The sequence below is a fragment of the Dreissena polymorpha genome, chromosome 9 (assembly GCF_020536995.1).
Source record: "Dreissena polymorpha isolate Duluth1 chromosome 9, UMN_Dpol_1.0, whole genome shotgun sequence".
Classification (NCBI taxonomy): Eukaryota; Metazoa; Mollusca; class Bivalvia; order Myida; family Dreissenidae; genus Dreissena; species Dreissena polymorpha.
The window spans coordinates 96976158-96991464 of record NC_068363.1 but is presented as its reverse complement, the minus strand read 5'-3'; the positions used below and the strand labels follow the sequence as shown (position 1 = coordinate 96991464).

At 36.1% G+C, this 15307-nt stretch overlaps 1 protein-coding gene across 1 annotated transcript in view; it reads left to right on the top strand.

The window, feature by feature from the left end:
• Nucleotides 1–88: 88 nt before the first annotated feature.
• The window catches only part of LOC127843571 (tetratricopeptide repeat protein 16-like), a 28981-nt gene continuing 13762 nt past the window's right edge, over nt 89–15307 (top strand). The window contains 4 exon segments of the mRNA XM_052373240.1: nt 89–298; nt 6135–6227; nt 7047–7184; nt 12432–12491. Of these exon segments, the coding sequence (XP_052229200.1) occupies nt 128–298; nt 6135–6227; nt 7047–7184; nt 12432–12491 (462 nt within the window). The 5' untranslated portion in view covers nt 89–127.

The following is a 15307-nucleotide window of genomic DNA, read 5'->3' as shown; positions in this document are numbered from 1 at the left end:
ATACATGTATTAAGTTTCACATTAAAAAAAATAAAACGTAAACAAAAAAATAAACAAATAAACTGTGTATTTCAGAATCAAGGAAGCTGATTAGCAATGTAGATAAGAAAGTAAACTAAAACACACGATGACGGAGGCGACATCAGAGACCCCTGAGTCTGGTCTGGACATGCTAGATGGGCTGGAGAGGGAGGAGCTGAGTGAAACACCAAACCCCATTAAGAGAGACGACAGCTTCATGAGCAAGGGCTCCGAAGAAGGGCTCATTGATGGCGTGTTTGATGTAAAGCTCTCAGAGGTAAGCCTGCTGGTGTTTTTGTCATCTAATACCACATGTGATCAAATATCTTTTAGAAACTGCTGTTCAGGGGTTGTGGACATATTTCAATTACATGTATTCACTTGTCCACATACAGTTTTAATACTTGTCCTTAACCTTTTCCGCCATAAGAAGCAAAGTGAAATGACTTTTGCAACTAGCCTAAAACCAGAACAGCCTGCGAGTAACTCGCAGTCTGTTCAGGTTTTATGCTGTTTGCTGCTCATCAATAACTAAGTGTTGGAAATGAAGACTTTGAAAGTTGGACTAAGTAAGAAAGATTTTAAATTAAATTTAACTTTCTATCGAATACAAATGCGTCAAAATACATATCTAAGTGGTAAAGGGTTAAGCAAATATTACTTGTCCAAATTGTGTCTTGTAAATATGTGCATGAAATGGGTCAGTGTAGACTTGTTTGTACCTTCTGATTTGATCAGTTGTTAAAAAGGAGTGGAAATCCAGATAAGAACTTTTTGTTAATCAATAACATGCCTCGTCCAACTTTTAAAGTAAATTGTAATAGTTTCTGTTATCAGATTTTTATGCCCCGTTTGGTTCACATATAGGAGTCGCACTGTCCGTCTGTCAGTCCAATCCTTCTGTTGGTTATTCAATTTTTTGGAGGTTTTTTACACAAAGCTTTCAGATATTAAGCTGGTTTATAGTATTTCAGTCTAACTACATGACCTTCACATTAAGTGTGAGTTACGTTCCTGTCCATTGATTTTTGGCAAAGTTATGGGCCTTGGATTTAGAAATTTTCTCTATAATAACCGTTTTCCGGCGATTTTTTACGCAACGCTTTCAGATCATATTGAGCTAATGTTTTGGTATGAGTCTACCTACATGATTATCAGTTGAAGTGTGAGTTTTGTAGCGGTCCATTAATTTTTGGCAATAATATGGGCTTTTGCCTTAGAAATTTTCTTTATTATCACCGTTTTCTGTCGGATTTTTACGATGCGCTTTCAGATATTGGTTCTTGGTGTGTGAGTCGACCTACATTACTTACAGATGAAGTGTGAGTTTGGTTCAGGTCTATTGATTTTTGCAAAGTTATGGGCCTTGAAGTTAACAATTTTCTCTAAAATAGCTGCTGTTCGGCTTCAAAGCGCAGAAGGAGGCATTGTGTTTCACAAACGCAGGACTTATTTTAATTGTTCAATTGTTCCTTCATGAATGATAAATGTATTAACACTGCATGCTACGCTGCATGCTTTAAACTACGTACTTTTTAAAATGTTTTAGAGTCTGATTTTTAAATATTTTTAATTCTAGGGTAATTTTTATTTTGAGTCATTGTGTTTATCTTGACATGCCAGATTCCAGAAAAAGCAGCTGATGCGTCAACTATCAGTTCTGACTCACGAGTAAGATTGCCGGCAATGTGTGCCACGTGCATAACACATGTAGACTGTGGCTGTTGTGCCAATTATGTGCAGTTATATAAATGTGCATTGTCAGTGCTTTGATTATGTCTGAGTATTGTTAAAAACTATGGTCAGTTATATCCCGTCATTATTCATACTGTTCCATTTGATCTTCTTAAGGACCTTATTAGTGTCTGTCTGCATTTAAGTACAAAGCTTTAACTATGTTTTTTCATAAATAAGTACATTACAATTTTATGAGCTCACCTGACCACATAGTTTTCTTTCGTCTGTAAGTCCATACATGCGTTAACTTTCCCTTCTAATGACTTTTTTAAGTCTAGGCAGATTTGTATGAAAATTCATATGATTGATACTCTTTCAAATTGTTTAATCGTTTTGGTGTATTGCATATTTAAGTCAACAGAGCTGTCAATAATTTAAGCATGAAAACTTCACAAATCTTCTCTGAAACGACAAGGTTCCTGGCTTTAATGTTTGGTGTTTTACTTATAGTTGTCTACTTTGTTTTTTTTAAATCATGCCTCTGGGTTCAAAAATTGCAAAGCCTTGGGGTCACATGAATTATAACGACTTGTATATCAAAATGTTTAAAAAATCTCTAAAAAAGCATGACCCAGGTGTGCAATTGGTATAACATCTTATGTTGGTCCTCTAATACGTTTGTTCCACTCATGCCCATTCAGTTAAAATTGGGCCTGCCCTTGGGAGATATTGTTTCCCTTATATGTATGAAGTGAACACTTAAAAAAAACGCAAAGCACAGGAGTTTGATATTTAGCGTTAAAAATTGAATGTTCGATCTCTAAACAATGTTGTCAAATCACGCCCCGAAAGAATAAATTTGCCCCACCCTTGGCGTTTAACTTGTGTTAATGATATCTCTGCTTAGTTTGAAAATGGTGGCAGTCCGTTGAAAAAGATGGCCACTAGGGAATGAATGTTTCCTTATATGTTTATACTATAAACTTTATAGGGAAACATTGAAGCTGCATTTTTGTTCAATCTTTATGAAACTGGCTTAGAACATTTCTTGTTATGATATATCGGCCAAGTTCAAAAATGTAATTCAAAAACATCACAAAAGCTGCTCAAAACAGTTTACTTCCTGAAGTATTTATTTTTCAGAGACCCTTAGAAATTATCTAAATTCATATCATGGGATGTAACTGACCAGGTTGTTTGGTCCGAATATTGGGTATGTGTATAATCTTGATCAAATTTTGGCTGACTCACAACTGCATGTGCATGACTGAATGAGCTATGTGTCTAAATGAGCTGGGTTCTAAGAAAACTGGGCTTTATGCATGTGGATAAAGTGTCATCTCAGACAAGCCTGTGCAGTTGGCACGGGCAAATTAGGGACGACCCTTTCCGCTTTTCTGCAATTTGTCATTGAACAAAGTCTCTTCTAAATGAAAATCTGTTTAAGCGGAAAGGGTGGTCCCTGATTAGCCTGTGTTGACAGGATTATCTGAGTCAACACTGTACGCGCATTAATTAAAACCAGTTTTCGTAGGCTCAAATATACTGTTTTTCAGGAAGCAACACTTTCTATCTTGTTTTAAGCTACTTCTTTACTCAGATGAACATCTTTACTGTTTTTAGAAACATCTGACGATAATTTAAATCTTAAGAATTACTTAGAAGCCTTTGATTTGAATCAACTTCATGTGCCATCCCATCTTTAGTTGTGCTATTAAAGAGAGGATTGTGGTTTGAATTACATGGACGCAATAATTAACTACAAAATGAAGTCTTCATTCATTTTAAAGGGACATTAAAATATGTTAAGAATTATCAAAAAGAATTTCATCATTTAAAAAACCTATTATGTATTTGGTTCGAACTTTATGAGTTACACTAATGTTGGTTGTTGTTGTTAACACAACAAAATCTTTTGCTCAACAAATGTGCAGTGAATGGATGGAAATTACTAAACATTTTTCTTTGTCTACAGAATACATTTTTATAATGATTTTGTTTGTTTTGTACATATCTGCTACTTCTTTGCCCTAAACTATATCAAATAGCTAGCTGTGCATGATTTCTCTTCACTTTATATATCAAGGTTCATATATATATAAATACTTGAGTGTGTGCAAACTATTTATATATTGAAAACATTGAATACAACAAGAGATATTTAGTTTTATTGGTTACAGTATTTACATATAAACACATTTTTAATGAACTGTACTATGTTAGTAAGAAAGATTGATGCATCAGTGATATCATTGAATAGATTTATTTGATTTTTTCTCACTCAAACATTAAATTTATGTCAATGTTTATACAAAACGATAAAATACAAAATCCTAAGAATTGTCATTTTTAGCTCAAAGTGCTCAAGGTGAGCTTTTGTGATGACCCTATGTCTGTCGGTGTGTAGTGTGCGTTGTAAACTTGTATCTAGACTATTTGAATCTGGGTCACATGTATCCAAAAACTAGATCACCATGTCAAATATTAGAAAACCTTGTTACCACACTAGAGACTACATTCATGACTCAATCTTGATAAAAGGGGTCCCAATATTTAACTTGACATTTTCTAGGCCAAGTACAAATCTGGGTCACATGCATCCAAAAACTGGGTCACCAGGTTATATCATATAAAAACCTTGTGACAACTCTAGAGGCCACATTTATGACTCAATCTCAATATAGCTCGGCAACTATGTATATATTAACAATATCTATGTGAGCTTGAATCTGGTTGATGTATGTTAAACAAATATGTCAAAATGTCAACTCTTAAAAAATCTTTTTAGCACTCTTGAAAAAAGCATTTATATCTTGATCTTAATTAAACATGGTCAGAAGGTGTGTCTTGATATTTTCAAGGCTTAGTTTGAATCTGGGTCACATTAATTCAAAAACTAGGTCAACACATTGAAACATAGAAAAAGCTTGTTATCACTTTACTGGCAATTGTTATTATTCAATCTTTAAGAAACGTGGTCAAAATGTTTACTTTGGCAATTCCTAGGCGATATTTGAATCAGGGTCACATGCATAAAAATAATCAGCCGTCAGGTAAAATCTTTGTGACCACTTTAGAAACCACATTTATGATTCAATCTTGATAAAACACAGTCAGAATGGTTATCTTGACATTATCTAGGATGAGTTCAAATCCTGGTTTTGTTTGTCTATAAAAGTATTTCATCAGGTCAATCTGACAAAAATCTTGTTACCACATTTGATGCAACATTTAGGTCAATTTTGAGTCTGGGGCAATTGTGTCTTAAAACTTGGTCACCAGTTAAATTCTTTAAAAACAAATGTACCACATTTGTGATACAAAAAACTTGATGAAACTTGGTCAGACTGTTTATCTTGAAACTATGAATGGCATGTTTGAATCTAGTTCCAGTGCAGTCAAAAACTGCTGTCCCCTGGTTGAGTCTTCAACAATTGCTGTCCCTGAACTTGGGTAAGGGCTTAAGGTCCATGAGTGCCCTCTTATTTGTTTTCAGTCCCCTACCGGTGAAACCGGAGGGGACTTGTGGTTTGCGCTCTGTGAGTCTGTCAGTCTGTCTGTCACACTTTTCTAGATCCTGCTATAACTTAAATAGTTCTTTATATTTTTTCATGAAACTTGAAACATGGACAGGTGGCAATATGGAGATTATGCAAGTCATTTCATTTTGTTCCTACGTCAAGAATTCTGGTTACTATGGCAACAAATAGACTAGAAATATTGCTGAAAATGGTGGATCCTGCGATAACTTAAAAAGTTCTTTATATTTTTTCATGAAACATGGATAGATGGCAATATGGAGATTATGCATGTCATTTCATTATGTTCCTACGTTAATAATTGTAGTTGCTATGGCAACAAATAGACTAGAAATATTGCTGAAAATGGTGGAGTTTCACCGGTAAGGGGACTTATATTGCTTGGCAATAGTCTTGTTGTTTTTGTTTTTATAAATCTTAACACAAGTAAGTTAAATTCATACAGTTGTCATAGAAGGTTGGAAATTTCCAGTGAATATAGTAATATGATTGTATGAAGATTATGATTTAATCCTTACTAATGGATTAATTTAGTAGCATGTTAGTGTTCCCTGAGCGTATGATTGTGCACTAAATATGTTTGCTATTTGTGGTGTTCCAGTCGATTCCTGTGTGTTATGTGGTAATTGAGCTGTGTTCTGGGAAAACTTGGCTTAATTCATATGTGTATAGTGTCATCCCAGATGAGCCTGTGCACAAGCTAATCAGGAACAACACTTTCCGCTTTTATGCAATTTTTCTTATAAACGAAGTCTCTTCTAAAAAAAAAGTCTAGGTGGAAAGTGTGGTGACGCTGTAGGCACAGGCTAATTTGGGAGGACACTTTAGGCACATTCATTAAGCCCATTTTTCCCAGAATGAGACCCATATGCACTCTGATAGAGAGGACTGTTACAGGTGACTGAGGACCCTAACCAGGTGAATGTGCACCAGTTCTACCCACAGCTCGAACACCAGTTCATGAAGGGACATGGCGGCCATGGCGACCAGGTGAGCATATGCCCTCAACACAGGCTGCTATAAAGGGGTGCAGTGCTTCTTTCTGACTGTTCCATTGTCCTACACTCTCCATACAACTCATCTTTCCAGCATATGAGTCTTGCTCTGCGAAAACAGAGCTTAATGCATGTGTGTATAGTATCATCCCAGATTAGCCTGTGTATTCTGCAGAGGCTTGTCAGGGAGGAAACTTTCCTCTTTTAAGGAATTTTTCATTGAAAGGAAGTCTCTTAACAAAATTCCAGGTGAAGTGGAAAGTGGCATACCTGATTAGCCTGTGGGGACTGCACAGGCTTATCTGTGACCATACTTTATGCACATGAATTGAAACCATTTTTCCCAGAGCAAGGCTCATTAATATTAGTCAAAAAAATAAGGCATTTGTTACTTTCAATAAGGCATTTGTTACTTTCAATAAGGCATTTGTTACTTTCAATAAGGCATTTGTTACTTTCAATAAGGCATTTGTTACTTTCAATAAGGCATTTGTTACTTTCAATAAGGCATTTGTTACTTTCACAATACTCTACACATAATTGTTAATATTTATAATTACTGGTATGTTTTGTGACTTGAAATGCTCAACTGTGTGGAAAAAGCTTTTTTTAGTAAATATTACATTTTGGAATTATATTTCACAGTTATATAATTCCTTAAGGGTTTTCATATCTTTCTAAAGTAACAATAATATTGTGAAATTGTTGTGTATGACATGAAACAAAAAAGCAAATTTCAGATTTTCATAAATACATTTTGGCATTCAAATACAATCTCAATGCCTATGTTGATATTTTGTCCATATCTCATTAGAGACTGGCTATAGCTGGCAGTGTGTCATCAGGCTGGGTACCGGACTCTGCCATGGACAGCAGGGCACTGGTTCCCAGTACCAACTCAGCAGGGACACCCTGGTCCAAGGATGATGAGAACAACTCATCCGACCCACAGGTAGCTGGCTTATGCACATTCCTGGGGACCTCAAGAGTAGGATGCATAAACATGCCTGAGGACCACAGGGGTAGAGAAAATACACATTCCTGGGGACCACAGGGGTAGGGTTAATATGCATTCCTGGGAACTGCAGTGGAAGAGCAAAAATATATATGTGGCTGCACAAGCAATTTTGACCCATTTGGTCAAAAAATGACATTTTGAGATATCATCATTTTCTGGTAGGGTAGAGTTTGGGGAATTAAAATATGAAATTTGGTGCAAAAAATCCTAGTATTTTTCATTATACAGCCTTTTTCATAAACACAGTACATGAAATTAATAAAGTGCAAGTCTAAAATGAGTTTATTTTTATTGCTCATATACTACTCTTTAATCACAATAAATACAATATTTTGCATAGAAAAAGAAATAAACATACCGCGTAATCCAACAGGAAGTGTGTGTGTGTGTGTTTGTTGACAAGGTCAAACGGTGAATGAAATACTCGGTAAATATGTCCTAGGTTACAATAAACTGCAAATTATGTTGAGTAACGACTGCCAATAATTTTCACTTCGTCTAATGCGATCTGACATGTCATTTCATGCTTATTTGATAGAGTATTTAAAAATTAATTGCGAGAAAATATCGCGCAAAACAGTACGTCAACTTCTTCCTGATTTTTGTCTGAAATGACGTCAGCGCCAAATGGGTCAAAATCCCTTGTGCGGCCACATATATATTCCTGGGGACCACAGGGGATGAGCACATACATATTCCTGCAGACCACAGGGGTAGGGCATATACACATTTCAGGGGACCACAGGGTTCAAGCACATACTCATTCCTGGGGACCATAGGGGTAGGGCACTTACACATTCCTGGGAACTACAGGGGTAGGGCACATACACATAATTGTGGAACACAGGGGTAGAGCACATACACATTTTGGGGGACCACAGGGGAAGGGCACATACACATTTTTGGGAAACACAGGGGTACACAATATGCACAGTGTTTATGCGGCGGCTTTGCTGATTCATATTCACAAAACATTTGTAAAAAAATATAAAAATCACAGTTTGAAAATGTTTGTTAGCATAATCAGTGCATACTAGGCAAGTATGCTATTGTTGTTGTTAGCTACTGCAGTAAATGTATATGGTGTATTGTAAGTGCTTTTGATTGCAGGAATGTCCAACCAGACACTAATGTCTTGATTGCATTAAATATGAGCAGCCGTCTGAGAAAACTGGGCTTAATTCATGTTCATAAAATGTCATCCTGTACTTAAAATGTCATCCCAGATTAGCCTATGCAGTTCATACATTTTTTTTTATGGAAGTCACTTACAAACAAAAATACAGTTTATACAGAAAGGTTTATCCCTGATTAGCCTTGGACAAGACTTTCTTTCTAGACTGGATTTCTATTAGAAGAGACTTAGTATAAACAAAAAAATCCATAAAAGGGCACAGGCTATTCTGGGATGACACTTTATGCACATGGATTAAGCCCAGTTTTCCCAGAGAATGTCTAATATATCTGTTTAAAAATGAAGTGATTATGGTTCATAAGCACTAAATGACATAAAAAGGACAACTTGAATGAAGAAATCTTGCAAGCAAAAAACTGAAAGATTAGCATATTGAGGGCATTAGTATCCAAACCATTTGAATAATAATTTTTTCAGACTGTATTAATTGGTTGACGAATAATTGAGTCAAATAATTATGACAACCATAGTAAGAATTTGACTATGACCATTGGTAAAAAGAATAGAAAAATAAGTGACATATAATTTGATCAACTTCATTGGACCACAACTGAATAAAATGAGTCTTATTGGACTTAATGCATTTGTAAAGTGACATCCCAGATTAGCCTGGAACTTTTAAGGAAGTCACTTTTTAATGAACATCCAGTTTAGGCAGAATGTTTTGTTCCTGATAAGCCTGTGTAGACTGCACAGGCTAATCTATGATGACACTTTATGCACATAATTTAAGCCCAGTTTTCCCTCCAATAACAAGGTTCATATAGTTAAAAAAAATGTTTTGTAGTCCTAAACTGTTCACAATATTATCAGCCCTGGTAATTTTTCGGCGTAGCTGTATTAAGCCAGCTTTCACCTTACCTGACCTTTGTAAGTGTCCAGTAAAATTTCCCGCGGCTAGGTACGAATGAATACACTTCATTTATTCCATTGGCTGATTTGAGTATGTATACCACCAGAACATTGGAAACATATCCGCGTCTTTGTAACACTGTTTTACTGCATGAAACAATTTTATCTCTAATGAAAAGGCTTAATAGATATAACAGTTTTACACGCAATTCTGGACATCAATACAGTTTGTGCGTGCACCTTTTATTTTCAGAGGATTGCCAGGGCAAAAGCGTTTATACTTGAAGGCTATGTTCTCATATTTAGTACTTACTTCCATATTCCTTTCAACATGTTAACATGTAAAAGTATAAAGAGCAGTGGAAGCGAGGCCTCACTTTAATGCATTGCATTTCAACCTGCGAGGTATCGGGTCAGTTCGCGGCCAGTGTGTGAATGTCAGAGTTTATATACAGGTCATCACCAGAGTTCGCAGCCAGTAAAATAATCGTTATATAATAAAGACGCTATCCGTGAACTAGGTGACCTGAAATTTTCTTTAGACCAGAAATATCTTAAATGAAGATATTCAGCAATATAATTATGGTATGTCAATAATAGATTCTTTATGTGTTTTCAACAATACAATGATAAATATGGAAGAACGCGCCTATAAATACGGATACTTCGTGTGTGGCCGGTTGACTCATATGTTTTAATTTCACTTCCATTCTTCTTTTGGTTTTCTGTTTTGTATCTATAGTTTTATGACCAGCAATATGTAATAGTGTAAAATAAGCTGCGAAAACTCCGCGTAACATCCCATACTGCGTGTGATGCAGCTAAGAACTGCACAGAAAAAGACATTCGCTATCCTTGATCTCATTCATTGAACTATCAACGCCGTATATCTTTTTTAAAGATATTTCTTGTCAGTCTTAGTCCTGAATTCAGGCTAAAAAAATCAGACTTCTCCTTTTATGTTTATATTGAATTAACACATTGCAGGCTATGAAATATTAGAATTTTAAGCATGGGAATTGTTAGTCATAGCCAGCCCTGTATTTTAATATACCAATTTATATCATCCAATCAGCTGTGGTCATTTGAACCACTTGGTCGTGTCATAGTCCACCACAATGACCTGCATGCGCATAGACATTGTTAAATAATTAGTACAACAATTAAATATGCTAAAAATAATTTTCTTAATGTTCTCTGATGATTATCAAAAACATTTGAACTGTTGAATTTTATCTTCTCAAAAACACACACTCTTAAGTCTTGATTATTGACACTTAATGAACACTTATGCATTCTAAATATATTGTGATTTAATATGCTATTGTTACAACAAAAATGATTAAAAAATATTTAATTTATCACATTCTGTACTTTTTTCCCAACCGGTGCAAATATTTAAATTGCAAAAATGTGTAAGGCAATATTTTGAGTGTATTAATTGGAGACAATTCTATGACTACCCATTTTGCAGTATGGTATTTGCGTGGAGTGACATCCTCAATTTGAAATCAATAGACAACATTTCTTAACTAGGAAAAATGTTAAGTACAGTCGAAACTGACCTAACGGCCACCTGAATTTACCGGTCACCTGCAGACAACGGTCAGTCTTGAATCCCCCCGACGAAAAACACTTTATATTACACCTGAATTTAACGGCCACCTGTCCATAACGGCCAACGGCCATAGTTATTCAACTCCGAAATTCATGTTTGAACTGAAATCAACGGTCACGCGTCAGTCATCTCGAGTCGCGAAAATTAAAAACACTGCACATCATTTGTCCGTCTATGTTGCGGTTAAAGCGTTTTATAGCGGTAATTGCATTTGATATTATAAAAGCGGCTCGCTGCGAGTAAACAAATAATAAGGTGTTGAGAAGTTTTGTTTCTCGGGGAAAATTGTGGGGGTTTCTTGAACAGAAAATATGTCAGAGTTTTTGACACGTTTAAAGTAATAATCGCTAATTAAATGACCGCTAATTAGTACATTGTACTTACAACATTGAGTATCGATTTTAAAATACCATTTCGGATCATTCTTTAAAAGAGCTTTCTAGCGTTCACAACACTTATAAAAGCAATCGTAATAATAAATCATGGAATAACAATGAGTGGGAAACGTAAGTTCCTCACATAAGAGGAGCGAGTCAAGTGTTTGAAACTATTTGAATCTGGAAAAAGTTCGCGTGTAATAGCAAGTGAGCTCTGTGTTGGACGTACGCAAATGCAGAGTGTGCTGAAGCGTAAGCGAGAAATTATGGAGGAGTATGATTCGAATGCAAATGTGAGTTTGAAGCGTTGTGTTTTGTATGAGGTTGTTGAATTAAAATGCTTTTTGTGTGATGTTTGCGTACGAATAAATTTAAACAAACTTGTTGCGTCTTTTTCTTTGAATTAGAACGGTACAATATCACCGTACTATCAGTTTATGAAAGCGAATCCGCTTTTTAGACTTGTACGGACGTGACGTCAACAGCACATGACAAGTTTTATTAACTGAATGATCGAGATGCATGATTAAACAATTATACTAGCGTTGATAAAGTCATTGCTTTAGTTTAATAACAATAAAAATAAATCAATCTATAAAATATTATTTTGTATTATTCAATGTAAGTAAATTCTGTTATTATGCTTAGTTAACGGCATGAGCATTTGTTTAACACTGTATGCAAACGACTGGGTGGGGTAACGACGTAGCAATACTACCAATTGACAAACTATCTTAAAATTGTGATCCGAATTCAACGGTCACCTGTGGACAACGGTCACTTTGGTCATTTCCCTTGACTGACCGCTGAATTCAGGTTTGACTGTATATCATGAAATGGCTTTGGTGTCATATCCGTTATATATGAGCCTTGCTCTGGAAAAATGGGGCTTAATGCATGTGCATAAAGTGTTGACCCAGATTAGCTTGTGCAGTCTGCATATGCTTATTAGGGATGACACTTATGCCTAGACAGGATTTTATCTCTGGGTACTGCATACACTAATCTGGGATGACACTTTGCGCACAAGCCCCATTTTCCCAGAGTGAGTCATATGTATTGGTGCATAAGACTGGTTATTGGAATGGTGTACCATATGTTACATCTCATGTATTGAGTTTTTTAGTAAATATGTTTAGTTCACGTATCTCATGGAGCGTTGGAGACAAAGTGTCGAGCATGAGAGTAGAATGAGTAGGGTGAGTGGGTTACTGCCCTTGACTTGTCTCCCTTAAATTGTCTCCTTGGATTTTTCTCCCTGGATTTGTCTCCCTTGTTTGTCTCCCTTTACAACTAATACTTGTTTGTATCCTGATCTGGTCATGCTGGTCTTTACACACATACACACAGATGCATTAATATTTATACGTAATTAGAAAAAATGTGTGTATCTGTGAACTAGCAGCTTTAATAGCATTGTTCTTAAAAACTTCAATTACATTTACTTTCTGTTCACTAATAATTTTCCTTCAAACAAGCGTTTTGATTAATTAAGTTTATTTGATTTGTCTCTTGCCAATTAACAATAAATATATTTCAGGTTTATTTGTATGTTATTCAGAATTCACTTGTCCGTCCTTCCGTATGTACATACTTTAGTACATAAGACATCATTAAGCTTGTGTAATAAACTGCTCTTTAACTGCTGGGTGGATTTGGATAAAACTTTCACATCTCACTGACCTAAACATGCAGATGATCTCAAATGAATTGGGGTTGCGACCAGTTTTTGCAGATTTATGACCCTTTGTCTGTTTTTCCTCTTTAGATTATATAATTTGTTAAAAAATTATAGACTCATCCCTTATTTATTTGCTTGGCAGATTTGGCAACTGCATGACTAAAATGTGCAGAGGTTCTTAAATTAAGGAATTGTAACTGCAACACTTTTTGGGGAATTATTGATGAATTTGTGTGAATAGGCAAGTCTTCTTCAATTGATTGGTGATTTGTCCAAACAGGTGTTGGGGATGCATTAGTGTCTACATGTGACAGCTTTCAGCTTAGCTGGACCCTATGCCTGGCGTCTGTTGTTGGGCAATGTGTTTGGTCAAATTGTATTTGGTTTACTTCTAGAGAGGCCATATTTTGTATCCAATCTTGATGAAACTTGGTCAGAATGTTTTAAAAGTCCTTAATACCACTCCACGTGGCACATGTATGAATTAATCTTATTGAAACTTTGTTAGAATGTTTATCTTGACTATGTAGTGGCCTTGTTTGAATTTGTTAAAGTGAAAAACTTGATCATCTGGTTAAATCTAAATAAAAACTGGTTAACACTCTAGTGGCCACATTTATGACTCAATCTTGATGAAACTAATTCAGAACTTTCATCTTGACTCATATTTGAAGGCCATCTTTTAATATGAATCAAGTGGTGTCTGAAACTGTGTCAACAGGTCCAGTTGTCAATAATTGGTGTACATTGAACTCAGGTAAGGGCTTCAAAACCTTCATGGCTATCTTGTTCTTTGCAATAGGTTTTCTTATCCAGTTGTAAAAGATTACCTTAGGCAAATAACCAGCTATTTTTGCTATGCAAATCCTGTAATCACATTTATTGAAGCTGTACACTAGTGTAATATTTCTCCTAACACAACTAAACCCCACCTGTTTACTAAAAAAAATGAAATGGTTCATCAATGATATTTTTATTTAATATACATGCAATGTTTTATGTTATTTTTGTTTTATATTTTCTTAGATAATGCACACAAAAAACTGACATTGATAGTATCTTGTTGAGAAACTATTCACTGGTTAGGTATTGTGGAGGCTTTTTTTTTACATGGTCACAGACTTAGCTATTGTAATGAAACTGCATAGCTATGAGCCTCAGTCTGGGAAAACAGGGCTTAATGCATGTGCATAGTGTGTTGTTCCAGGTTTGCCTGTGCAGTCTGCAAAGGCTAATCATGGACGACACTTTCAGCCTAACTGGATTTCCTTTAACAAACAGACTTTCTTTAAACCAAAACTTCCATACAAAGGAAAAGTGTCTTCCCTGATAAGCCTGTGCAGATTGCTTATGCTTATCTGGACTGACACTTTACCTAAATGCATAAAGCCTGATTTTCCTAGTGTCAGACTCATAAATAGGCATATAGTTAGTGAGACTGTCCCTGTGGTTCATGCTTAAGAATTTTATAATGCATGAAAATATTGTGGTAAAACTTAATATGTTGTTACCTTATAATGAGACCCTGCATGTCATAGATATGGCTGGGATGGGGTCAATGTCAGTGTGTCTGATGGCCGGGATGGGGTCAATGTCAGTGTGTCTGATGGCCTGGATGGGGTCAATGTCAGTGTGTCTGATGACCGGGATGGGGTCAATGTCAGTGTGTCTGATGGCCGGGATGGGGTCAATGTCAGTGTGTCTGATGGCCAGGATGGGGTCAATGTCAGTGTGTCTGATGGCTGGGATGGGGTCAATGTCAGTGTGTCTGATGGCTGGGATGGGGTCAATGTCAGTGTTTCTGATGGCCGGGATGGGTCAATGTCAGTGTGTCTGATGGCCGGGATGAGGTCAATGTCAGTGTGTCTGATGGCCGGGATGGGGTCAATGTCAGTGTGTCTGATGGCTGGGATGGGGTCAATGTCAGTGTGTCTGATGGCTGGGATGGGGTCAATGTCAGTGTGTCTGATGGCCGGGATGGGGTCAATGTCAGTGTGTCTGATGGCCGGGATGGGGTCAATGTCAGTGTGTCTGCCATTTAAAATAGATTCAAACAGATTAAAATGGTTTCAGCTAAATAAAATGAGAAAGAATTGTGATGTTGAGATGAAATTTTAGGTGTGAAAACCTTATAATAAAACAAAAATGTGGATCTTGTAAAGAGTCATTGTTGGCATGGTTACTGTTCATGAAGATAGAAAACATGCTTTATGCTAAAAAACTTGAGACTTGTTTGAGATAATTTTATGCAATGTCACGTAGATATGTTGTATACAGATTCCATTTGTAATGCCACATTTAGAGAGGAGTTGAAGGTAAAGGTCATCATTATAA